Source organism: Antechinus flavipes, chromosome 2, assembly GCF_016432865.1.
Source record: "Antechinus flavipes isolate AdamAnt ecotype Samford, QLD, Australia chromosome 2, AdamAnt_v2, whole genome shotgun sequence".
NCBI lineage: Eukaryota > Metazoa > Chordata > Mammalia > Dasyuromorphia > Dasyuridae > Antechinus > Antechinus flavipes.
In genome coordinates, this window is record NC_067399.1 from 17,634,811 (window position 1) to 17,660,213 (window position 25,403).

The 25,403-nt window shown below is 40.5% G+C and overlaps 1 protein-coding gene across 1 annotated transcript; it reads left to right on the top strand.

Moving 5' to 3' along the window:
• The first annotated feature begins 17,417 nt into the window (after positions 1-17,417).
• On the top strand, positions 17,418-22,270 carry GNRH1 (gonadotropin releasing hormone 1). The gene is made up of 3 exons (XM_051982892.1): positions 17,418-18,198; positions 20,524-20,619; positions 22,068-22,270. Exons 1-3 carry the CDS (start codon positions 18,046-18,048, stop codon positions 22,107-22,109), a joined length of 291 nt encoding a protein of 96 aa, XP_051838852.1. The 5' UTR covers positions 17,418-18,045; the 3' UTR covers positions 22,110-22,270.
• Positions 22,271-25,403: the final 3,133 nt, after the last annotated feature.

The following is a 25,403-nucleotide window of genomic DNA, read 5'->3' on the forward strand; positions in this document are numbered from 1 at the left end:
GTTTGTTCTTCTCATTTTGCGTCTGCATTGATATATATATTTTTAAAAAACACAATGGTTTGTGTGTGATGGGGTTGTTCTGGAAGGCAGAGAAGATCCTCAAGAACAAATGTAAGCAGGAAAGGAGATGAGGCCGGTCCCAGAACAGGAAGGCATTAGTAACATCAAGAGCCGAGATCTTGCCTGAAGGCTATTCAGTGGGTCTTGATGGAGAGGCTGTGGAAGGTCATGGAAAAGAACTGAGAGGTTGAAAAAAAGGTGAAAAGGGGCCTAATTTGTGGGGAGGGCGCACCTAATTAGATCACAGAGCCAGCAAAGCCAAAGGGAGCCCTTCAGGAGTCTCTGAAGATCTGGGCTGAGAGGTCCTTATTTAGTGTGACGAAATATGCTAGTTCTTTTTAATTTTATTTTATTTAATAATAACTTTCTATTGACAGAATCCACGCCAGGATAATTTTTACACGACATTATCCCTTGCAATCACTTATGTTTCGTTTTTTCCCCTCCCTCCTTCCTCCCCCCCCCCCCCCCAGGATGGCAAGCAGTCCTATATATGTTAAATATGTTGCAGTATATCCTAGATACAATACATATTTGCAGAACCGAACAGTTCTCTTGTTGCATAGGGAAAATTGGATTCAGAAGGTAAAAATAACTCGGAAGAAAATCAAAAATGCAAATAGTTCACATTCATTTCCCAGTATTCCTTCTTGGGTGTAGCTGTTTCTGTCCATCATTTCTCCAATGAAACTCAGTTAAGTCTCTTTGTCAGAGAAATCCACTTCCATCAGAATACATCCTCATACAATATCGTTGTCGAAGTGTATAATGATCTCCTGTTCTGCTCATCTCACTTAGCATCAGTCCATGTAGGTCTCTCCAAGCCTCTCTGTATTCATCCTGCTGGTCATTCCTTACAGAGCAATAATATTCCATAACATTCATATACCACAATTTACCCAGCCATTCTCCAATGGATGGGCATCCATTCATTTTCCAGTTTCTAGCCACTACAAACAGGGCTGCTACAAACATTTTGGCACATACAGGTCCCCTTCCTTTTTTAGTATCTCTTTGGGGTATAAGCCCAATAGAAACACTGTTGGATCAAAGGGTATGCACAGTTTGATAACTTTTTGGGCATAATTCCAGATCGCTCTCCAGAATGGCTGGATTCGGTCACAACTCCACCAACAATGCATCAGTGTCCCCGTTTTCCCGCATCCCCTCCAACATTCATCATTATTTTTTCCTGTCATCTTAGCCAATCTGACAGGTGTGTAGTGATATCTCAGAGTTGTCTTAATTTGCATTTCTCTGATCAATAGTGATTTGGAACACTCTTTCATGTGAGTGGTAATAGTTTCAATTTCTTATCTGAAAATTGTCTGTTCATATCCTTTGACCATTTATCAATTGGAGAATGGCTTGATTTTTTATAAATTTGAGTCAGTTCTCTATATATTTTGGAAATGAGGCCTTTATCAGAACCTTTAATTGTAAAGATGTTTTCCCAGTTTGTTACTTCCCTACTAATCTTGTTTGCATTCGTTCTGTTTGTACAAAGGCTTTTTAATTTGATATAATCAAAATTTTCTATTTTGTGATTGGTAATGGTCTCTAGTTCATCTTTGGTCACAAATTTCTTTCTCCTCCACAAGTCTGAGAGATAAACTATCCTATATCCCTCTAATTTATTTATAATCTCGTTCTTTATGCCTAGGTCATGGACCCATTTTGATCTTATCTTGGTATGTGGTGTTAAGTGTGGGTCCTTGCCTAATTTCTGCCATACTGATTTCCAGTTATCCCAGCAGTTTTTATCAAATAATGAAATCTTATCCCAAAATTTAGAATCTTTGGGTTTGTCAAACACTAGATTGTTATAGTTGACTATTCTGTCTTGTGAACCTAACCTTTTCCACTGATCAACTAATCTATAAATATGCTAGTTCACCAAAAAGAATTATGGTCATCGGTTTTTAAAATCACCAAACTAAAGTAGCCTAGACGTTGAAAGAACAGTACCATTCTCGAAGATGACCTCTAAAGAAAGGTCCCTTGTTACCTGTTGGCCCTTGGCTGCTGTACACCCCGGTGGCACAAAAATGGCACCTGCCACCTCTTGATTTAGTTTTCAAGACAATAAAACCTTATTTTAAAATGTAAAAAGCATTCTTGGTTCAGGAGCAGATAAAAACAGGCAGTGGGTCCCGGGCTACCGTTCGTGCCCTCTTTCTTCCCCCCCAAACTCTGTCTAAGATAGGGACATGCAGTTGTACAAAATTGTTTCTTTGCTTACTAAAAGAGCAGCGAGTTTGAAAGGGAGCAATGGAGGTTGGAATGGTTTGGGATTAGAGCAGCTGCTCTCGATGGTGCCCATATTGCAGCCAGTGGGAACAGTAGATATTTCCTAGCAAAGCTTTGTTAACATTTTCTCTGCTCTCCATCCCATAAAATAAAGAATCCTTTCTTCTGCTGAGCTTCATAGAAAATCCCTTCCCTGAACATCTCTTTTTCCACTGTTACCTAGAGACGTTTCCAGGATGGACAAAAAGCATTTATTACATGTCTGCTTTGTACCAGACATTGGGCAAAGAGCTTTACGAATGTCACATTTGGGATTTACAACAACCCCAGGAGGTAGGTACCATTATGAACATCTTACAGTTGGCAAAAAGAAGTTAGGTGACTTCCTGTCCCAGCTGAGCGTCTGAGACTGGATTTGGATGCGAGTTTTTCAGACTCCAGGCCCGACGCTTTAACCATTTTGTTTCCAACCTGGCAAGCTGTTGTTCCTGGAGCCAAAAGTTAGGAAACGTTAATGAAAATCTCCATATTTTTCCTCCCACATTATTAAGAAAGAAAGAAAAAACAAGTGTCACAAACATGGATTCAAGCAAACCAAATTTCCCCAATCAATCATGTGCAAGAAAACTCACTTTGGTCTCAGAGTCCCTTCCTCCTCTGTTGGACACTGCCCTCAAAGCTTCCAGTGCGATACTAATCAGCCCAGTAACATTCACAGTGGTGACCAGGGCCCTCAGTGTGTCCATGGGTACGTGTGTTTATGGGCTATCTTTAACTGGTACAGGAGGAAATTTTCCCCATTGAAATAAAAAAAATATAAATGTTTCTCAACGACAGAAGTACTTTAGCTTCATAAAGCGCTGTGAATTTCAGACTCCTACTCTCATCCACTTGTATTTCTGGGGAGCCCTTAATATCCCCCTTTTTCTCTCCATCACTTTCCCACTCTGGGTCACAACCATAAAATGAGTTTCAGCTCTCTAGAAAGTCCCTTCTTACTCTCAATCCCATGTTCTTTTTGCTTCAGCTTAATCAGATTTGAGACCCAGGTAGACTCAATCACTGTTACTCTCCCTAGACCCCGCCTTCAGCCTTCCTCACAATGTACCCCCTTCCCTTTTTCTTCACTGGCTCCTTCCCTGAGTCTTTATCCTTTCTTGGAAGGGATCTTTCACTGGTGATGGGCTGCTCCCCTCCATGCTTCCTGCCCTATGAGAGAGACCCATCTTTGATATGTCCACCCTTGCCATCTGCCCTACTGCCCCTGAATTCTTCTCTATCCTGCAACTCTCAATCAGAGGGTGAGCTCTTTGGAGCAAAAATGAGCCTCTTTTTCCATCTGTGTCCCATGTTTAGCTCAACACTTCATTACAAAATAAGAGCTTAAAACTTTTTTCATTCATTCACTCATTTCTCTGCTGTACTCCTCTACATTGCTTGATCCTTTCTTTGCACCAAAATTGTTTCAGGCTCTTTTGAGAGGATATTTAGAGCTGATGGGAACACAGGATTGATCTTGACTCACAGGTTTCTACAGCAACACATCAGGTCTATAGGTTCAAGAGACCTATAAAGGTCTATAGGTTTATTCAATAAAGTGGTTCTGCATGCTAAACTATAACCATTGTCTTATCAATTCCACCAAGTTAGCACCTTGTAAGAATCCTTGTTTTAAGTACAGAGTGCTGGCCCGTAACACACATACACAACACTTTTCTCTCAAGTGCCTATTTTACCATCATTAGATGATTCTCTACATGGATAAAATTCAGCTAATTTGTCTGTCAGAAATTACTCTCCAATTTTCAGGAATAAAAGAATTATTTTCTTATTTCATCTTTTCCTACTTCCAACATCAAGCAAATAGTGACAGTAAATTTCATTTTTAACAATTTCCCTAGTATCATCATCCTAAATGGAGCTTTGTCCCGGTTATCAACGTACAGTTGTCTGTAATTACACTTTAAGTCTACCTTCTAATAGACTTTCTACCTTCCTTAAAACATGGCTAACTGCTAACCTTTTCTTTAGATCCCCTAGGGTAACAATAATTGCAAAATAAATGGGTTATATAATTTTTGTTTCTACATAAAGCATCCTCTCCCAAAGATTATTTCTTTTTGAAAACCTTTAACAACTTAATTAGACCTAGCAAGAGTAAGACATGTTCTTCCTGCTGAGATTTTGCATTAAGGCAAAAAAGAATTTTTCATCTGTCATTTAGAAATCACTAAGCCACGACAATGTTTTAATCACTTTTGAGTTTCTTTAAATCCATTTCTAATCCGAGTGAAGTAAGTGTACTTAAAGTGAAATCATTTTTCCTCGGATGCGTCATCTTCCTAGAAATGATATGTGACTGCTGATAAAACCAAAGTTCTTCGATTTACTTTGAAAATGTGTTTTCTTGCTCAGGTTGCACTTGCTGTGGGTTGACTATTGCTCTCTCACTCACGCTGATGAATATAGCTACTACATACTTGAAAGGGTTAAGGGTTGTTTTCTCATGGGATAGTCCATGAGCCCCCACCCATGTGCGTCCCTGACACGAGAGCCAGTGAGACCGATTGGTCAGCCACACTCAGAGAGCTTTAGGAAACAAGTATTTATGTAGGAGAATAATATCTGTGAATATAAAATATCTCGCCCAAGCCCCGTGACATACTCCCCATGAGTAGGAAATGTGGGCTCAAAACGAGAGAACTCATCATGAAAAACTAAGCTCTCGGTGGCACTTTTGCTGGAGTCCTTAAGACGTTCCCCTGAGGGCCGCCGACGTAGACTTTCTGCTGGGTTCCCTGTGGGGCCCCAAATCCGCCTTTTCTAATGTGTTTAGTTTGTCCTTACCTGCCCTTTCATCAGCTGTTTAGGGACACAGCTAAGACTAGGATGCTCAGGGAGGATTGTTTATTTGGAAGAGGGGGAGAAATATATTAAGTTTGATCAACTAGTAACAAGATGGCAAAATGGGCGGCTTGCTGGCAAAGTGGATGGAGCGCCAGGCCCGGAATCAGGAAGGCTCATCTTCTTGAGTTCAAATCCAGCCTCAGAAACCTAATAGCTGTGGGATCCTGATAAAGTCACTTCACCTGTTTGCCTTAGTTTCCTCATCTATAAAATCATCTGGAGAAGGAAATGGCCAAATTCTCCTGTGACTTTGCCAAGAAAATCCTAAGTTGGGAACCTAAGTTGGCCAAAAAAAAAAAATAAATAAATAACAAAATTTTCCCATTTACATCTGCTTGTGAACTCTGTTTTTCTTCCATGTCCCTTAGAGCAGAGAGTCAGTGTAGTGCAAGAGACAGACTTGGTTTCATAGTTAAGGAGACCTGGGTTCAAGTCCAAGCTCTGATGCTTAATTGATCTTGAAAGTCCCTTACCTATCGGTGCCCCCAGGGGACTGTTGGACATTTCTGTCTTCCTTTCTGAGAGCTTCATGTTCAATGAAATCACAGGTTCTAGGTCTACCTCAGCCCTGCAAGTGACTTGACTGATAAGATGCTTCAATGCCTGAATGTCATATGACAAGAGTGAGAATTTACCCATGAGTATCCTCAAAGCATTCAGTCCTGTTACCTGTTGTTAGGGGTGATGCAAAGCAAGGGAACACAGCCCTACCTGGTCTCTTCCTTCTGGATGAGCAGAGAATATCTCATGAAGGAACGCACAGACACGGTTGGGTAATGGGCTTCATCTAGGGGTTGAAAAGCATTTTAATACAAAATAACTGACATGTACATAGCACTTCAACGTCTATAAAATAGCTTCGCATTCATGATTTCATTTGAGCTTCATAATATCCCTGCTAGATACTTAGGGATGCTCCCCATTTTATAGGTGGGGAGACTGAGGCTTGGCTTTAGTGACTTGCTTAACAGAGGGAGCATTTGAAAACCATATCTCTGAACTCTTGGAAGGCACTTTAGAGGTCCCACTCATTTTAAAAATTAGCGTAGGCTCAAAATCACACGAAAGAGTTTCAGAGATGGGCTAGGAACAGCTGTGCTCTTCTTTTTACTTTTCTCTATCTACCATATAAGCATGGGATGGAGAGAGTATGAAAGCTGTGGGAGGCAGCATTAAGTAGAGAAACGAGATCCGATCCAAGATTGGCGGCTACAGATTCAAATACCACATCGAATCCTAAGTGTATGACCGTGGGCAAGCTACTTAATCCCCTGCCTCAGTTTCCTCATCTGTCAAATGAGGAAGTTATACAGCTATGATCATATTTTTAGAACATTGCATATTCATTTTTAGCTCAAAATGTGGCGTGACAGCCCCCCAAAGCCAACTGAATACGAGATGTCATTAACAGTTAAAAGGAAGGAATGATGCTCCCCCGGGGAGACCACAGAGAGAACTGCTTATTAGGAAAGACACCGATGAGCTGGAACATGGGCCAGAGAAGGTGGCTAAAATGATGAGGATTATAGAGAGCATCACATAATCAACATTTATTGAGTGCCTTCTGTATGTGAGGCACATGCCATATAAGGACTGACTAAATAAGCTGTATTTACATACATATATACATATATAAATTATATCTCCACATATTATATATAATATATATATTATATAAATTATATAGTATAATATATAAATTATATAAATATACTGTAATATATAATATAATTATTATATAAATATACTATAATATAGATAATATAAATTATATATTATTATATATATAATTAATAAAATATATTAATTACATTATATCTCCATATATATGGAGATATAGTTTAATTTCCTAAGGAATAAATTTTTCTTGATATCTTTTGGTTTTATATCACCTCTATTTCTCAACATTTCCTTCTCCTTCCTTTCCCTCTCCCAGAATCCTATCTTTTTTTTTTTTTTCTTTGGTGGGGCAATTGGGATAAAGTGACTTGCTCAGGGTCACATAATAAGTATTATATGTCTGAGGCTGGATTTGAACTCAGGTTCTCTGACTCCAGTACTGGTGCTTTAACCTCTGTGCTGTTTTCCTGCCCCAAGACAGAGAATATGAAAGTGGGATTGGGAGGAAAATCCACAAAAACGAATCACCCTATCGAAAAGCCTGATATTCTCTGCAGCATTTCACATACAAAGTCCCACCTCTGCAAAGACTGGGAATTGTCTTTTCATAAATCTTTGGTCACTATACCTTAAAGCATTTGATTTCAATTGTTTTATTGTTGTTTCCATCTACTCTTTCTTCCTGTTTCACTTTGCATTAGTTCACATAAGTCTTCTAAAATTTCTCTTGGAAAGGATAATTTTAAACAATGTACTCTTTGATCATTTTTATTAATAATAATAATAGCTAGAATTTAAATAGTGCCTATATGTCAAATGCTTTACAAATAGTATCTCTGACTCTAGACCCAGGACTCTGTCCCCTGTAACAGCTACTGGTGTAGAGTTTCGAAATTAAGTAACTTAAGGATGTATTTCCAGATCGCTAACAAGTAGGCTCACAAGGTAAGGAAACATTTCAAAGTAGTTTTCAGTTTTTCAATTCTCTGTGACCCCGTTTGGCGTTTTCTCCGCAGAAACACTGGAGTGATTTGCCCTTTTCTTCTCCAACTCATTTTACAGATGAGGAAACTGAGGCAGACAGAGTGATGTGACTTGCCCAAGGTCATCCAGTTAGTCAGTGCTGGGGATCAGATTTCAGCTCAGGGGAGTGAGTCTTCCTGACTCCAGACCTGGAAGTCTATACACCGTGCGACCTAGCTGCCCCAATCAACAACAACACAGGGGGATGCATCTTTCAACCATAGCATCTCCGGACAAACATTTTCTAAGCCATAGAAAGTTTGGGCTGTGCTGATGGAGGGACTTCTGGGGGGTAAGAAAATACAAATCAATCCTCAAAATACTAGAGTGAGGGTGACTACTTGACCAGAAGACGGGTGGGGATGGCGGGTCTCCGAGGGCCCTTCAAGCAGAAGTGTTAGTCTACTACTTCCCAGCCATCTCTGAGCCATGTTATGTTCTCCAGCCATCATCTTCTCCTCTTAGATTCCACTCCAGGACTCCCCTGGTCTCTATTAGATGAGCTTGTGCTTCTATCCAGGCCTCTGCTTCCCTTCCTGGCCACTTCCAACTCGTGAGGTCTGCTCTGTGGTCATCCTCAATTCCCGGCTGGTCCGAGAGGCCATGAACGCCAGAACCATTAAAGGACTACCTCGAGGAAGAGGGATTAGAGTAACTGTTTGGCCCCGTGGGGTTAGATGGAAATTGCAAGGAGACAAATTAATGCTTTTCTGGTGGGGGTAGCAAGTCAACTTCCTCATATTCCAAATCATCCCAAAATGGAATAGACTGGCTTTCAAACAATATGGATGTCGTCCAACTCCAGGCGGTAAAATCCACAGAGCACTCAGTCTGGAATCAGGAAAATCTGCCACTAATTGTGTGACTCTGAGTAAGTCACTTCATCACTATCTGCCTCAGTTTCCTCATCTGTAAAATGAGGATGATAATAACATTTATCTTCTCGGGTTGTTGTAAGGATCAGATGAGATAATATTTATAAAGCACTTTGCAAACCTTAAAGTTTTATATAAATGCTATTATTTTATTTTTTCCCACCTTTCTGAAGGTCTTTGGGCATAGGTTGGACACCTTGTCGGGTGTATTATAGAATGGAGTCTTGTTCATGTTTGTTAATCCTTTCACAATTTGGGTCTCTGTGAAACAAATATTTGACATTCAGAAGAAATAGAAGCTGTATTTTCCTTTGTTTAAACAATTCAATCATTTAAATCAAATTCAGGAGCCGTGTGTCAAATAAATTGCAGTTTCCACTCATTCGATCATGAAATAAGTCTTGGAAATAAGGCACCGTACTAGGTGATGTGTGAAATATAAAAACAACCCCAACTCTCCCAGAATCCTCAGTATATGAATTCTGTTTATTTTTAAAGTCTTAAAATAATCTGGCCCTAACCTGCTTTTCTGACCTCACTCTGTGTCATTTCCCTCTTTGCATCCTTATCTGGCCAAACTGACCTTTGTTCTTCCTTTTTTTAAGGTCAAAATGGATAAATGATTAATTTTTTTACATTTAATTTTTATTTTATTTTTCTCAATTTCATGTAACAAAATGTTTAACATTTTTATTAAGGTTTTTGATTTTCAAAACACAAGCATAAATAATTTTCAACATTCACCCTTGTGAAATTCACCCTTGTATTCCAGATTTTTTTTCTTCCCTTCTCCTAATCCCCTCCTCTAGAAGTCAAGTAATTCAATATATGTTAAATATGTGCAATTCTTCTATACGTATTCTCATAATTATCTTAACATTTGTTTTTTTTTAATTCCAAATTTTCTACTCATTCTTTTCCTTCATCCCTCCTTGAGAAAGCAAGCAATTTAATGTAAATTATACGTGTGAACTCATGTAAAACATTTCCTTATCAACCACGTTGCAAAAGAAAATGCATATCAAAAAAACTTGAGAATAATAGAATATAATAATATATATTTATAATATATATAATATAATAATATAACTTTTAAAAGTGTGTTTCAATCTGTATTGAAACCCCAACAGTTCTTTTTCTGAGGGTGGATGGCATTTTTCAACCTGGTACAGCTAGAGCACTTTCCTTTATCTTTGTGGATTGATTGATTCTTGACCTTTTATTTTTCCAGGTGAATTTTATTATAACTTTTTTTCTAGTTCTATAAGATAATTCTTTGGTAATTTGATTGATATGGCACTGAATAAGTAAGTTAAATTAGGTGAAATTGACTTTTTTATTACTGTGGCTCAGGCTACTTACCAGCAATTTAATATTTTTCCAGATATTTAGATCTGTCTTTATTTGTGTAAAAAGTATTTTGTAATTGTATTCATATAGTTCCTGGCTTTGTCTCGGCAGATAAACTCCTAAGTATTCTGAAATCATCCTGCTGATTGTTTCTTATATAATAATAATATTCCATAACATTCATATACCATAATTTGTTCAACCATTCTCCAATTTATGGCATCCACTCAGTTTCCAGTTACTTAGCACTAGAAAAAGGACTGCCACAAATATTTTTGCACTTGTGGGTTCCTTTTCCTCCTTTATGATCTCTTTGGGATACAAGCCCAGTAGAAACCCTGCTAGATTCATGCATTTTGATAGCCTTTTGCACACTGTTCTAGATTGCTCTCCAGAATAGATGAATCAGTTCATTCAATAATATTTTATTGTCCCACTTCTCCCACATTGCCTCCAATATTCCTCAGTATCTTTTTCTGTCACTTAAGCCAATCTGAGAGTTGCATAGTGGTATCTCAAAGTTGTTTTCATTTGCATTTCTCTGATCAATAGTAATTTAAAGCATTTTTATATGATTTTTAGTTTCTTCTTCTGAAAATTTTCTTTCATATATTTTGACCATTTATTAAATGGAGAATGGTTTATATTTTTATAAATTTGATTCAATTCTCTATATATTCTCTGCAGTTCTTTTAAAAAGAATTTACTACTTTGATGGTAAAATATAGAAATGTTGAGGATATATAGGATTTTACTTTATATCCTGAAACTTTTTAAAAGTTGTTAATTATTTCAACTATTTTTAAATTGATTCTGTGAGGATTAAAAAGTTTTGAGCGACATAATTTCTGGTTTATTTAATCGTTTTATTAATAAGACCAGTAGGTTATTAATTGTTATTGTCTGTGTCTCTTAGACCAAAGACCGTGGGGTCCATTTGTATGCCTTTAGATGAGGAAATGTTCCCAAGGGATGCTTAATCACCTCTGATTGGTTAATCAAATGGGAGGTGGGCTATCTTGGGGTATGTGATGTAGATCATTCAGATCTTGGTGCAAAAGACATCGATTTCCATTTCACGGTCTTGATAATCAGGAGAATCAACGAGCAAACACAATGAACAGGAATATACTCATTAGTCCACACTTAGAATTTCTTTTAGAATTAGATTTTGAACTGGGCAAATCTCTAAGAGATTTCCCACACTGGTTGATTTCTGGATGAAGAGTTGGAAAGGGGGAAAAACTTTGGTCCTAATGAAAGAGAGAGATATCCATTTCTCAGAATTCCCTATCCTAATCATCCACTGGTCTCTTTTTTTTAACCTGACACATCATCTTCCAATTCCCCACCACAAAAAAATAGTGCTAAAGAAGAAGAGAAACACACTTCTCCCTTCCCTTTTCTGATGCTAAAAAGGACTCCTATCCCACAACCCAGGCTTAGGATCTGTCCCTGGAAGGAACATTAAAGACTATGGAGTCCAACCCCCTTATTTTTAGATAAACCAAGGAGACTGACTGACTGACTGCCTTTCAGGGTCACACAGCAGCTAAGGCAGTATTCAAACAGATGTTTTCCCTATCTCTTCAGTACTTCCAAGTCTATTGCTCTTAACCATTAAACTGTCTTCTCTCTAGTCTTACCCATTAAGCATGGAGAGTCCCTGTTCATCCACCTCATTTGTCAGCAGCCGGGCCATCCACGTTCAAGTCAACTAAAAAGACTTTCACTGTGTCTGGTTTCGTGATCCTGAAGCTCTCATGACCATTTGTCTCCCCATCTCTACAATGGGTCTAACTAAATTACTAATTTTTTTGGTTAATAGAAGTATGAACATAATTTCATTTAGAAATATAAACTATTGTAATATATATACATATATATTTTTAATATACATACATATATTTAAAGGAATATATATTTATATATACATATATATTTTCATATAAATAAATATATGTGTGTATATATATATATATACACACACACACACATACACACTAATATATTTTTTAAACAATCTGGACACGTGTAAATTTAAGGAATTAGAGATGTAATGGGGATTATCTTTTTCCATCCTCTAATTCTCCTGGGTTCCTGGCTTCCCTCATTCTCTCTACTCTGGTAAAATGAAGCGCTGGGTGATTTTATCCTCCTGGAGACTTTCTCGGTGACTTTGGGACTCTCATCATTCTGATGGCATTTGTGGGCTTTGCGTACATCCTCAGAATGAACAGTCACTCAGCCAACACACTCTGTTCTGCTTTCCTCCTGCTTTTCAGCAAACTTTCTTAGAGAATAAATTCTTTGAAGTGGGTAATTGCCACTGGAGAAATGAAAATCCATTTTCTGAGTGAAGGCTATAAATCTAAAGAATAAGAAAATCCCTTGGAGTGTGCTTGGGTCCTGAGGGATTGCCCTGTTCTAATGCTAAAACCCATTTCACTAAATGGAAAAAGACCTAGGAACTAGGCCCGTTAATTCACAGGCCTAAGGAAGCTCCTTCTACCAATTCAGGTGATCATCTCTCCACAGCCTGGAGTCAGAGTTGCCTCGACTTGTCCAAAGTCACCCAGCCGATGAGTATCTAGGGCAAGACTTGAACCCAAGTCCTCCTGATTATGATTTTGACTTTAATACATTCAATATTAGATATTTCCTTTGAATCTTAATGGAAAAATTAAAATGATTTTTAATCCAATTAGTAAAAAAAAATCTCCCTTATAACAAACCAAAGATCTGTTTAAAGATCTCTAAGGAGAGAGAACCCATCCCCTTCTCATTGTTAAGTTTTTCCTGACATCCACCTGTTTTTTTTTTTTTGTGACAAATATGTTATATTCTAAGATACTAACTTGTATGTGCTCCCAAACAACATTGTGTTTCTGAAATCTTTTCTTTTAAAAAGTGATCTATTAGTTGGCCTAGTTTAAAATAGAAACTTCCTTGGGGGAAAAAAGGGGCAGAGGGGCCCGCTGGGTGCGGTTTAATCCCTTTGAGCTGGGATGTTAAGTAGAAAAGGCTTAGGTGGGATTTTAGCCTCAGGGTCTGAGTGCACCTCGCTGCCTCACCAGGGGTTCTACAATTAAGTGCGCCATTAAGAAGCTGGATGAGAAATTTAAGGGGGAAAGAAGCTCTCCTCGCCCCTGTGTGTGAGGATTAAATTAATTCACCCAGAGTAATGACTTTTGGGCTGTGGAAGATGCTCTTATAAAAGGGGGGTGAGAAGGAGGATGGAAGCGGTTTATCTAGAAGCAATCTCCAAGGAAGGAGGACCCGGAATCTTCCCAGTCTTTGCCTTCCCCAAACAGGTAAGGAGCTTTAGCCAAAACCCTCACTTCCTCTAGGAAATGTCACTGATTAAGAAGTGATGCTAAAGGGTTTGGGGGCGGAGAAGTGGAAGGTTATTTGGGATTTCTAGGGGCACGAGGGTCTTCCCCATTCAGCAGCTCCACCATTAGAAGGTAGACCCAACTCCTCATTTAACAAAGGGAGAAACTGAGGCTTCGGGAGCATAAGTGGATTGCTTGAATTCACACAGAGCGGGGATTTGAACTCACGTCTTGGCTGAAGGAGCGTTGAACAGGGCTGTGGGATACACAGATAACGGCTGGGTAAGTCCCTCCTTTTGGACACAGTCTTAGCTGCTGGACTAGGCCAGCCAAGGATGTGGCGGAGCTGCTGGTGGATGGCGCCCGTTCCTAGATCTCTGGCTACTCTTCCAGATTTTCAAAGCTCCTGAGTCCAGACTTCTTGCTGCTCCCTCAGCCAAGAGCAGGACGGAACAGACCGGGAGTGGGAGAGTTACTCAGGTGTCGTGGTACACCTGAGGGGAGGGGCACCCCTGACCCCTCCATCCCCCCCCCCCCAGGCTAACAGTGATCTCTGCTTCTCTCCAACTACAGGCTGGTTGAGCACTCCCCGCCCCCCCAAAGGAGCCTTCAAAGGCAGGCTCCCCGAATCTGTTGGCCCCATTACAAAAGACTTAAAATTGTGATTTAAAAAATTTCTAACAATTGTATAACATTCTTGAAATAATTATTTAGCCTTCCTTTGATAGATCTCTCTCTGTCTCTGTCTCTGTCTCTGTCTCTCTCTGTCTCTCTCTCTCTCTGTCTCTGTCTCTCTCTCTGTCTCTCTCTGTCTCTGTCTCTCTCTCTGTCTCTGTCTCTCTCTCTGTCTCTGTCTCTCTGTCTGTCTTTCTTTCTGTCTCTCTTTCTCTCTCTGTCTGGCTCTCTCTGAGTCTTTTTCTCTTTGTCTCCTCCCCTCGCTGTTTCTCTATTGATCTATATCTGTTTCTTTGTCTCTTTCTCTCTGTGTGAGTCTGTCTCTTCTCTCTCTCATTCTTTCTCTCTGTCTCTCACTTTTTGTTTCTGTCTCTTTGTCTCTGTCTCTCTCTTTCTGTCTCTGTTTCTGTGTGTGTATGTCTCTCTCTGAATCTCTGTCTCTTTGTCTCCCCTCCCTGTCTCTGTCTCTGTCTCTCTCTCTCTGAGTCTCTGTCTCTTTGTCTCCCCTCCCTGTCTCTGACTTTCTCTCTGTCTCTTTCTGTCTCTCGGTCTCTGTTTCTGCCTCTCTGTCTCTTGCTTTCTCTGTTTCTGTCTCTGTCTCTCACTTTTTGTTTCTGTCTCTCTGTCTTTGTCTCTCTCTTTCTGTCTCTGTTTCTGTGTGTGTATGTCTCTCTCTGAATCTCTGTCTCTTTGTCTCCCCTCCCTCTCTCTGTCTCTCTCTGACTTTCTGTCTCTCTCTGACTGTCTCTCTGTTTCTGTCTCTCTGTCTCTCTGTCTCTTGCTTTCTCTGTTTCTGTCTCTGTCTCTCTCTGTCTCTCATCCCAACAGTAAAGTGGAACTGAGACATGTGCGATGCTTAGCACCAAGTTGGGGGACGGTCTGCTTGTTGGCTTGTTGACCTCACTAGGTCAGGGCCAAGGGACGGTGTGTCCGGCTGAGGCTGTCAGCTCAGCGCAAGCTCCGAGGGCTCTCCCCCAGGTCGGACACAAGAAGCCCAGGGAGCTTTGGGGGCGGGGGGGCCTCTAAATTTGTGCACTGCACATTTCCCTCGCTAAAAGGAAGGGAGAGCCGTGACTCATGTTAGTGAACAGAATTCTGTTTTGAGGGTCAGGAGCCCTGGGTGTGAATCCTCCCTTGCAGGCTCAGAGGTGTGGTCTCGGACAGGCTCCTTCTCTGTAAAATGAAGGCCAGCTGTGGGGAAGGAAAGTGCTTTATGAACATTAAAATCCCTCCAGATGTGCCTGGGGTGATTCTGGGTGATTAAACCCGTTAATTATTTTATTAATTTTTAAAATTTATTTTTAACAATGATTTTTATTTATTTTTAATAATAATAATAAATAATAATAATTTATGATTAATTAAATAATACTACATTATTGATCCAGTTAAGCTGTGGTGGGAAATGCTAAACTTGTGATCTCCTGAGAGCTGCTTTTCAGGTCTCTGTGGCTGTGGGAGAGCGGAGAAAGCCCTGGCTCTGGGGCCGGAGGACCTGGGTTCAAATCTCACCTCTCGTGCCTCTGATCTCAAACAAATCATTTGCCCTCTTGATCTCAGCGTCCTTACCTGTATCCTGTGACACTAAATGATGGAGCTCCAGGGGTCTCCCCCCTCTAGGACCGAGACTCAACAGCACCTTAGGGTTGGCCAAGCACGTTCTCATTGGAGCTATTAAATGGGGCTTGGGAGTGGGGCAGTGACCCCTCGGGCCCCTCCTGGCACAAGAGCCGGTTCAGGTAGGGACAGCCATCGTCCCCATTTCACAGAAGAGGCCCTGGAGGCTCGCAGAGGCCACACGGCCAGCTCCCCTCCCCTCCCGTTCTGCAGTCTTGCTGCTTGGCTGGCTCCGGTCTCTGGAAGTAGACTTCTCATTAGTGGGTTTGCTTATGTCAGAGCCTCTGCTCCACGCATGCGGTGGGATCTGAGGCAAATGGCTTAGTCTCCCCGGGCCTCAGTTTACCTAAAATGCAGGGATGGGACTCCGTGACCTCGAAGTCCTTTGTAACTCTAGAAGTTTGATTCTTCAAACAGAGAATCACGGATTACAGAGGGGTCTGGGAGGGACCTTGGATAGGGAGAAGGAGGTTGCCCTCATTCTTACTCAAGTCCCATGATTCAAGATGCATCCCTCTCACACTATCCTCTAAAAAAATAGCTTTTCATTTTTCCAAATATATGCAAAGATCTTTTTTTTTTTTTGGCTGAAGAAATTGGGGTTAAGTGACTTGCCCAGGGTCACACAGTTAAGAAGTGTTAAATGTCTGAGGCTGGATTTGAATTCAGGTCCTCCTGACTTCAAGGCTGGTGCTCTATCCACTGAGCCACTTAACTGCCCCAAAGATAATTTTCAATATTATATTCATTTTTGCAAAGCCTTGTGTTCCAAATTTTGCTCCCTCTCCTCCTCCCCTCCCCCCCAACCTCCCTTAGAGAACAAATAATTCAGTAACGTTAAACACCAGTATATATATTTCCTCCAATGGAAAGCAACATTTCCCAAACAATGGAAAATGGATGTGGTTCCCACTGCTCAAATCTGGGTTCTTGGAAGACATTTTTTAATAGTTTAATTTTTTTTATTATAGCTTTTAATTTACAAGTTATATTCATGGGTAATTTTTCAGCATTGACAATTGCAAAACCTTTTGTTCCAACTTTTCCTCTCCTTCCCCCACCCCCTCCCCTAGATGGCAGGTTGACTAATACATGTTAAATATGTTAAAGTATAAATTATATTATATATGTATGGAAGCCATTTTTGATATGGCAATGCTTTCCAACTCTAAAATTTCTTTTCCTTTTTTTGAAATTAAAAAAAATTACTAATATTTTATTTTTCCAAATACCTCCTTCCTCCTTCCTTAGACTGAATATAAATTCAATTGAACATAAATTAAACATCACACTGGGTTTCTTTCCAGTATAGACACTTCCTCCAATGGAAAGCAACCTTTCCCAAACGATGGAAAGTGGATGTGGTCCCCACTGCTCAAATCTGGGTTCTTGGAGGACATTTTTTGATGCAAACTCTAAAATTTCTTCTTTTGAAATAAAAAAAAATTAATAGTGTTTTATTTTCCCCAAATACATGTTTTCAACATTCACATTTGCAAAACCTTCTGTTCCAAATGTTTCTCCTTTCTCAAGACAGCAAGCAATACAATATAAGTTAAATGTGCAATTCTTCTAAATATGTTTTCATATTTATCATGCTCTGCAAGAAAAAAATCAGAAAAAAGAGAAAAAACCACTAGAAAGAGGAAAAAAAACCAAACAACAGCAGAAACAACAAAGGTGAAAATCCTATGCTTTGATCATAATTCCTTCTCCAGATGCGAATGGTACTTTCTAAGTCTATTAGAATTGCCTTGAATCACCTCCTTGCTGAAAAAAGGCCAAGTCTTATCACAGCAATTCCAACATTTCAAAGCATGGAATCTTTATTTATCCAAATTCTGACCTGTTTGGTCATTTTCCCCGACATGAAAAAGTAAAATTTGCTCTTATTCTATTCCCTTATTACTAGAATCTCTAACTGTATAGCTAGCTAGACCTAAATTCACAGATTCTGGCACTGTCGTTCCGGTCCCAAAGCAAGGGTGATTAAACTGATTCGGGGACGGTGCTGAAAGAGAAGAAGTTGGGCTTGAGGAGGAAGGGGGACCAGGGTTTGGAGAGAGCCAAAGAGAAGAAAAGAACTAGCAATTGGGTGCCTGTGGGGAGGAGACTGCTGAGAAATCCCAAGCTTCTGACTTGCAGCCTAGACTTTGCCACCCACTTGCTGTACCAGGACTAATTACTGTGCGTCTCAGAGCCCGGCTGCTTTTCTCTGCAAACCTTGCCTGGCAAGGTTCGTCAAACGCGTTTCCGGGCTCTTTGCCAGGCCCAAGTAGTTTTTCCTCTCGTTCAAGGCTACTTCTTCAAGTTGGTCTTTGTCCATTTTTTTAATGTCCCGCAGGATGGAACTGAGCCGGAAGCTCCTAGCCGGATGCCTTCTTCTGACTGTGTGTGTGATGATCAGCTCCGGCCAGCACTGGTCCTACGGCCTCCGCCCGGGAGGGAAGAGGGATGCTGACAATGTGATCGATTCGTTCCAAGAGGTGGGTTCGTTTGCTACTGACCCTGATGGACTCAGGCTGTGGCGGGACGTGGTCTGTGCAAGGGCAGCGTGTTGCTTGAACATGCAAATTTGTTTGTGGTTGTTCAGTCATTTCAGTTGACATTTTATGACCTGATTTGTTATTTTCTTGGCTAAAATACTAGAATGGTTTGCCATTTTTTCCCCAGTTCATTTTATAGATGAGGAAACTGAGGCAAACAGAATTACGTTTCCCAAGGTCATCCAGCTAGTGAGTATCTAGCTCAGTCCTGGAGCTCTATCAACTGTTCCACTTGGCCACCTTATGCATATATATGTATATATATTTTAAATTTCTCATCATTCTTCCCCTTATTCTTCTTTCACAACATGAATAATATGTACATATGTTTAATATGACTGTACATTTATGACTTCTATCAAATTTGCCTTCTTGGGAGGGGGGAAGGAGGGAAGAAAAAAATTGGGACTCAAACCCTATGTATATTTCTTACAACATTTTACTTTTGTCTCCTCTCCCACAAAGAAGAAGAGTGAGGAAAGTGGGAGAGGGAGAAAATAGATTTTAATTGAATAAAACAAAATTGTTAATGAAATGAAGAGGTATATTTCCCATGTTCAAAAACGGCACTTAAGTTATTTAATTCAATTTATCCAAAATGTGTTAAAACACACTACGTGTCTATCAATCAACAAACGTTTATTAAATAATGACTATCTGGTTGTAAGCAACTTGGTGGAGGATGGCAGTAGAGCAGGAAAGTTGGTGCTGTCTTGGAGATTCTCATAATCCACTGAGGCAGTCCAGATGTGTGTGACCCGGGCAAAGCCCCCCTGAATATTCAGTTCACTTCTGGTTGCCACATTTTGAATAGCTAACTGGTACCATAGAGTACAGAGCACAGGAAAACCTGACTATTGAGCTCCCACCTCAGACTCTTACCAGATGGGTGATCCTGGGCAAGTCACTTAGCCTTGTTTGCCTCAGTTTCTCCATCTGTAAAATGAGCTGGAGAAGGAAATATCAAGTCATTCCAGTATCTTTGCCAAGAAGACCCCAAACAGGGTCATGATTGAACACCACCACGTTTTAGGAAAGATATTGATGAAGTAGAAAGTTCCTGGAGTAGGACAAGGGTGTTGTCAAAGACCCTCAAACTCATGCTATGTGAGGATTTGTTGAAAAAATTCCAAAGGGAAGACTCAGAAGAGAGAAGATAGTTAAATCAAGTATTTGAAAGACAGAGGAAGGATTACTCTTGTTCTACTTGCCACAGAATGCAGAATCCATAGTGGTGGGGAGAAGATATAAAGAGCAAAATTAAGGCTACAAATAAAGGGAGGAGGAGGGAGACGTCTTAATAATGTAATGGGCAGCCTCTAGGAGTCATGGGATCCTCTTCCCTTGTAGATTTTTGGGGACCAGTGGGATATAGATGGGACTTTCAGAGATTAGATGGCCTTTGAAATCTTGCAGATTCTGAAACTGTGATTCTAGGGACATATATATGGGAAAAAAAAAAAAAAAAAAGGGAGATATTCCAAGGGAGCACGTTTAAACAAGAGCGATATCTGGGGGCCATTTGCATGTCCAAGGGAGCTGATGAATGTTTAAAGAGCAATTCTCGTAATGTCAAGTTTGAGTCAAGTTTCTTTTCAAAAGCAGGGGTTTTCACAAAATTAGTACATGCCATTTACTTTTCTGACGTTTCCCATCCTCCTTAGGTACATTTAAGATTTACCTACCCTGAAAAAATTTCTTGGCCATGGAAATATATTTCCAGTCTAATAATTGTGTTATTATTATTATTGTTATTATCAGTTCCAAATTCTCTCCCCCCTTTATACATTGAAAAAGCAAGAAATATGATACCCTTTATACCTGTGAAGTCAGGTGAAACATTTTTCCACATGTTGTACCATCCAAAAAAATCCCCAAAGCAAGAAAAATGAATACAGTTTTAAAAATAACTGAGCTCAAAGTCCATCAGATCTCTCTTTGGTGATGGATGGCATTTTTCATCACGGGTTCTTTGCAATTGCCTTGGATCACTGTATTGATCAGAGTAACTAAATCTTTAATAGTTGCTTATTATAATATGGCTGTTGTGTACATTGTTCTTTCGGTTCTGCTCACTTTAACTTGCATCAGTTGCTCACTTTAACTTGTATCAGTTCATATACGTCTTCTAGGATTTTCTGAAACCATCCCCTTCATCCAGTGAATACTCCAAGTCTTGTGGGTCTCATCCCATCATTTTGGAAGAGACCTCTCCTCCCCGAGTTCTTTTTCTCCTTGTCTAAGAATTCTGTCATTTGCCTCCAGATGGCCAACGAAGCGGACCAGCTGGCAGAACCTCAGCGTTTTGAATGCGCCATTCACCAGCCACGTTCCCCACTCCGGGATCTGAAGGGGGCTTTGGTGAGTAAAGCAACAGAATCTCCAAATTCTGGGTCTGAGAGAGCCCCAGGATGTAGGAAATCCTCTTAATCTGGATAGATTTCTTAAGGTTTGTGAACTTGCAGAGAAAAAAAAAAAAAGATGGCGTCCTTGTTTTCACTAATCTTACCTGAAATTTAGTGTTTCCTTCAGTTGTTTTAGGTCATTACAGAAGAACTGTCTCTTCCCTAGCATTCCTAAAAAGTGATTCCCTTCCTTTTGCTTTAAACAAGACTCCTTCCTTCTTGTCCTTGTTGAACACTTTTGTTGCTAGATTTTTTTTTTAATTTTCTCCTCTTCTTATAACTCTTAACATCTAACAGAAGATCCTGCACCCAGAAGATATTTTAAAATGATTTGGTGAATGAATTAATGAATGAAGTCTTTCTAGTAAGCCAAAATCTATTTTCCCCTAATCTCGATCCACTGGCCCTAGATCCAACACCCAGGTCAATGCAGAACAAAGTCTGCTCCCTCTCCTCACAGCCCTTCAGATCTACTTGGCCTTATGCGATGGATAGAAAAGCCATTAACTTGGTATATTAGATATATTTGATTTTATTAGAGGCAGTTATAAAATACAGTGGATAGAGACCTTGTTCTGGAGTCAGGAAGACACGAGTTCAAATCCTGACTACTAGTTTTATGGCTCTGAGCAAGTCATTTAATCTCTGCTGTCTCAGTTTCCTCATCTGCAAAATGGACACCATCATGGCACCTACTTTCTAGGTCAGATGAGATAATATTTATCAAGTGCTCTGAAAACCTAAAAAAAGTTAATGAATGCTACTTATTGTTTAAAAAGTTTAATATTTAATATAAAGTACTTAGCAAATATCTTCCCATTTGGTCTTCACATAACCCCAGGGCATAATTGTTATCATTAAGCCCATTTTTACAGATGAGCATCTCAAGTTTAGATGATTTACTCTGAGCCACACAACTAGTTAAATGTCTCTGGCAGGACTTCTTTGTTCTCCCTGCCTCCAGGTTTGTGCCCTATTTGTAATATATATATATATATATATATATATATATATATATATATATATATACACACACACATACATTATATATATATATATATATATTATGTCCTGGCTAATTTCTGGCTAATTGAGACCCAGAGAGGTTTAATGTCACAGCTACTGGTGGAGGCAGAATTCAAACTCGGCTCCTTGGCTCCAAATATAGTCTTCTTCTTACTCTAGCCCATTGTCTTGCTCCCCTTTATTTTACAAAATCCAACGCAATCCACTCAGTTACAAAACTTCCCGAAGTGACTCCACTATATTGGTTTCACTCCATAGATACAAGAAGTTGATCATACTTTTTGATTGTCTAAGGATGCCGGGAAATTCAACTATGCATAATATACATTAAATGATTAATTACATTAATTAAATACAATCAATGTGTGCCATTTTCAGGCCCGCTTGATGGAAGAAGAAGCCGGGAGGAAGAAGGTTTAATTCTAATGGATGAAGAGAATTTCCCAACATAGCTCTGTCGTGATGATTGTCAAAATGTGTCGTGAGACCTTTGGAAACTTCTCCAATCCAAAACATGTTTCCGCATTGAAAATCCTTTGGAATCGAGAGCCCTGTTCTGAATAAAGTAGTTATCAATGTTTTATCTGCTTCTGCACTTCAGATGCTCCTCTCTGCCCACTGTGCCATCTGGCCACCCTTAGGACCAGCACATCTTGGGATGAGCTGAGACAGAGGCTACTGTGAACCTCTCGCTTTTCAGATTAAAATGTCTGAGATGTAACGTCCCATTACAGCAGGGACAGCGCTCGCTCTCAAGGAGCTCAGTCTATGAAGTTGTTGTTGCTGTTCAGTCTTTTCGGTTCTGTCTGTGACTCCATTGAGGTTTTTCCCAATGAAGATAAATGAGTGATTTGTAATTTCCTTCTCTAGCTCTTTTAACAGATAAGGAAACTGAGGCAAAGTGAAGGGACTTGCCCAGGGTCACACAGTTACAGTGTCGTATAATAAGGAGTCCAGCCACAGGGTCGATGGAAAGACCCAGAAGTTTAGGGGTGCAGCTCCAGAATAAAAAAGAATAATGGAAAGCAGAGCAAAGCCCCTTAGTCAGGAGCAGGTTTCTCACCCCAGGGGAGTTTTAAATCCCCAAACTTCCATTTCTTCCCTTTATTAAAAAAAAAATCCATTTAATGTACATGTGTTTGAATAATCCTTCCAGAACATGTGAAGTTGGGAAATTAGCATCTCTACGGACCGGAAGGATCATCTAATTTAGTTATTAATTATGATGGGATTAAATCATGCTCATTTAAATTGAAAAACCGAGGCAGAAACCCAGGAGGGGTTTCCCTTGGGGACTGGGGTCTGAGAGGGCTCAGGACTAGAACCGAGCAGTCGCTCAGAAATAAGGTAAAAGGGAGATGGAGCGCCATCTGGTGTCGTGAGTGAGGCCATTTCAGAAGTCATGGGGATGTGGATCCTGGTCGGAATTTCTAAAATCCACTTTGGTTTGCATCCATATGGGTCCCTGTAAACAACTTCCTTGGGGGCAAGGAGAAAGCGGAGGATATAGTATAAGGCTCGAAGTCAGGAGGGAGAGTTCAAATCCGGCCTCAGACACTTCCTGTGTGACCCTGAGTAAATCGTTAAATCAGTCTGCCTCAGTTTCCTCATCTGTAAAATGGGCTGGAGAAGGAAATGGCAAATTGCTCCAGTATCTCTGCCAAGAAGACCCCAAGAGAGCTCACAAAGAGCTGTAAACAACTGAAAAACAACCAAAAACTCTCCCTTTTTGGGGGGGGGGGAAGGGGAAGGGTGATCCTACCTAATCTTTCTTTGAAAAATCTGTGAACAAAATCTAAGTTGCATGTCAGACCACGTCCAGCTTCCCTGAAAACTGGATCATAAATTCTACTGCCCAGCGCTTCTCCCAACCCTGTTATGTCTATGTTAGCTTGTTTACAAGTAAAAATCGGGTAAACTATTGTATTTCCCTCCCATTATCTCATGCTGTGTTCCCCATTACACTGAACTCAGCCCTTCGCCCAGTACCTGGTACATAGTAGGTGCTTAATCAATGCTTGTTAACTTCACTTTTAATGAGAACAGCTCAAGGGCAAAAATGACTAAGTATACATCTTGTGCCCAACAGAATGGAGAAGAAGGCAGTTTTCATTGGTCATTCGCTCAAAAACTACATTTATTTATTCATTTCCTTAAAAAACTGCATTATTTACAAATTGTACATCTGTTAATACAAAGGAAAATAAAACTGCACCCATTTGGCCTCCCAGCAAGTCCCACTGGATTCCCAAAGAGACGGGCTCCCTTTGCCCGAGTGGAGACGGGCAGTGCCAGGGGAGGAACATTCGGCCCTCCAGCTCTTACCCAGGCAAGTGCCTCTCACCCCAACCCTGGGCTTCGTGGGCGAGGGCCGGCTTTGGGTGCTTTCAAATGAGCCAATGGTCAACTGATCCTTGAGAAAGGCGCTCCCGCCCTTGAGAAGCTGGAGGAGGTGCTTGAGAGCAGGCTGGCCTGGCTCGTAGAATCCCAGAGATGGGGGAAACCTCAGGGGTCATCTGGTCCCATCCCACCCTATTCTTTTGTTCTGACAAATACCCAGCCCCCAGCGCTGGTCTCCTGACTATTGCCACGAGGAGACGTCCCCTCCCAAAACAGAGCCGCACCTACTCCGTCTCCCCAGAACCGGAGAGTTGTCGGGGAGTCCCAGGGACTGGCCCAACATCACCCAGACCCCACGTCCTGGAGAGCGGCAGCTCTGTCCCTTTGTTCCAGGCTCCTTGGAAACGCCCCTTCAGAGCTTTATGGGTCTAAAAAGGTGTGACCTACAAGGGTTTGATATCTAGATCTATGTATATATATATATGTATACACACATGTACATGTATGAATAAATACATGTCTCTACAAATACACACGCAGACATACAAATATACATGAAATAGTTACTAATGGAGCAGGGATTCATTTAAAATAGAGAATATTCAACATCTTTTTAGAGATCTGGCCCCTCTCATTTTACAAATAGAGAAATTTGAAGTAAAGTGATACAGCAAATTGGTGGCAGGGCCAGAAAAGGAAGGCAGGCCTGCGAATCCCCGGGCAATGCTACATGGCACTAACCAATTTGGAAAGATTTTGTTGGGAAGATCAGACTTTTTTTTTGTTGTTATTAATAAAAAGGATAACTCTCTGAGTGGGAGGAGAGAAAAATGAAAAGAAAATTTAGGCAATGTGAAAAAAAATTCAATACAGATTTAATCTGCAGAAATTGGATAAGAAAAAGGGGAGCGGCTTGAAAACTAATAGTAATTCTTGCAGGTATTTGGTTGGGTCTTAGATGAAACCCTATATAATCCCGAGGTAAGAGGAGCCAGATTTGTAGGTAAGTAGTCAGGGTATGGTCATGAGGACTTTGTTCCCTGGGCAGGCCATTGTGAAGTGCTGACATCATCCTGAGATGCACTTCCTTCTCTGGGTGTGTCCCAGGTGCCAATGTGTCGGTTCTGACTATGCTCTTGTAAACATAGAGACAAAGACAGAGAGAGAGAGAGACACAGAGAGAGACAGAGACAGACACACACACACACACACACACACAGAGAGAGAGAGAGAGAGAGAGAGAGAGAGAGAGAGAGAGAGAGAAGAGAGAGAGAGAGAGAGAGAGAGAAGAGAGAGAGAGAGAGAGAGAGAGAGAGAGAGAGAGAGAAGAGAGAGAGAGAGAGAGAGAGAGAGAGAAGAGAGAGAGAGAGAGAA

Excerpts from the sequence above, each read along its gene's own strand:
- GNRH1 (XM_051982892.1), top strand. The coding sequence starts at position 18,046 with ATGTCCCGCAGGATGGAACTGAGCCGGAAGCTCCTAGCCGGATGCCTT. Across the intron at positions 18,199-20,523 it reads TGATCGATTCGTTCCAAGAG|ATGGCCAACGAAGCGGACCA; the intron begins GTGGGTTCGTTT and ends ATTTGCCTCCAG. Across the intron at positions 20,620-22,067 it reads GGGATCTGAAGGGGGCTTTG|GCCCGCTTGATGGAAGAAGA; the intron begins GTGAGTAAAGCA and ends TGCCATTTTCAG.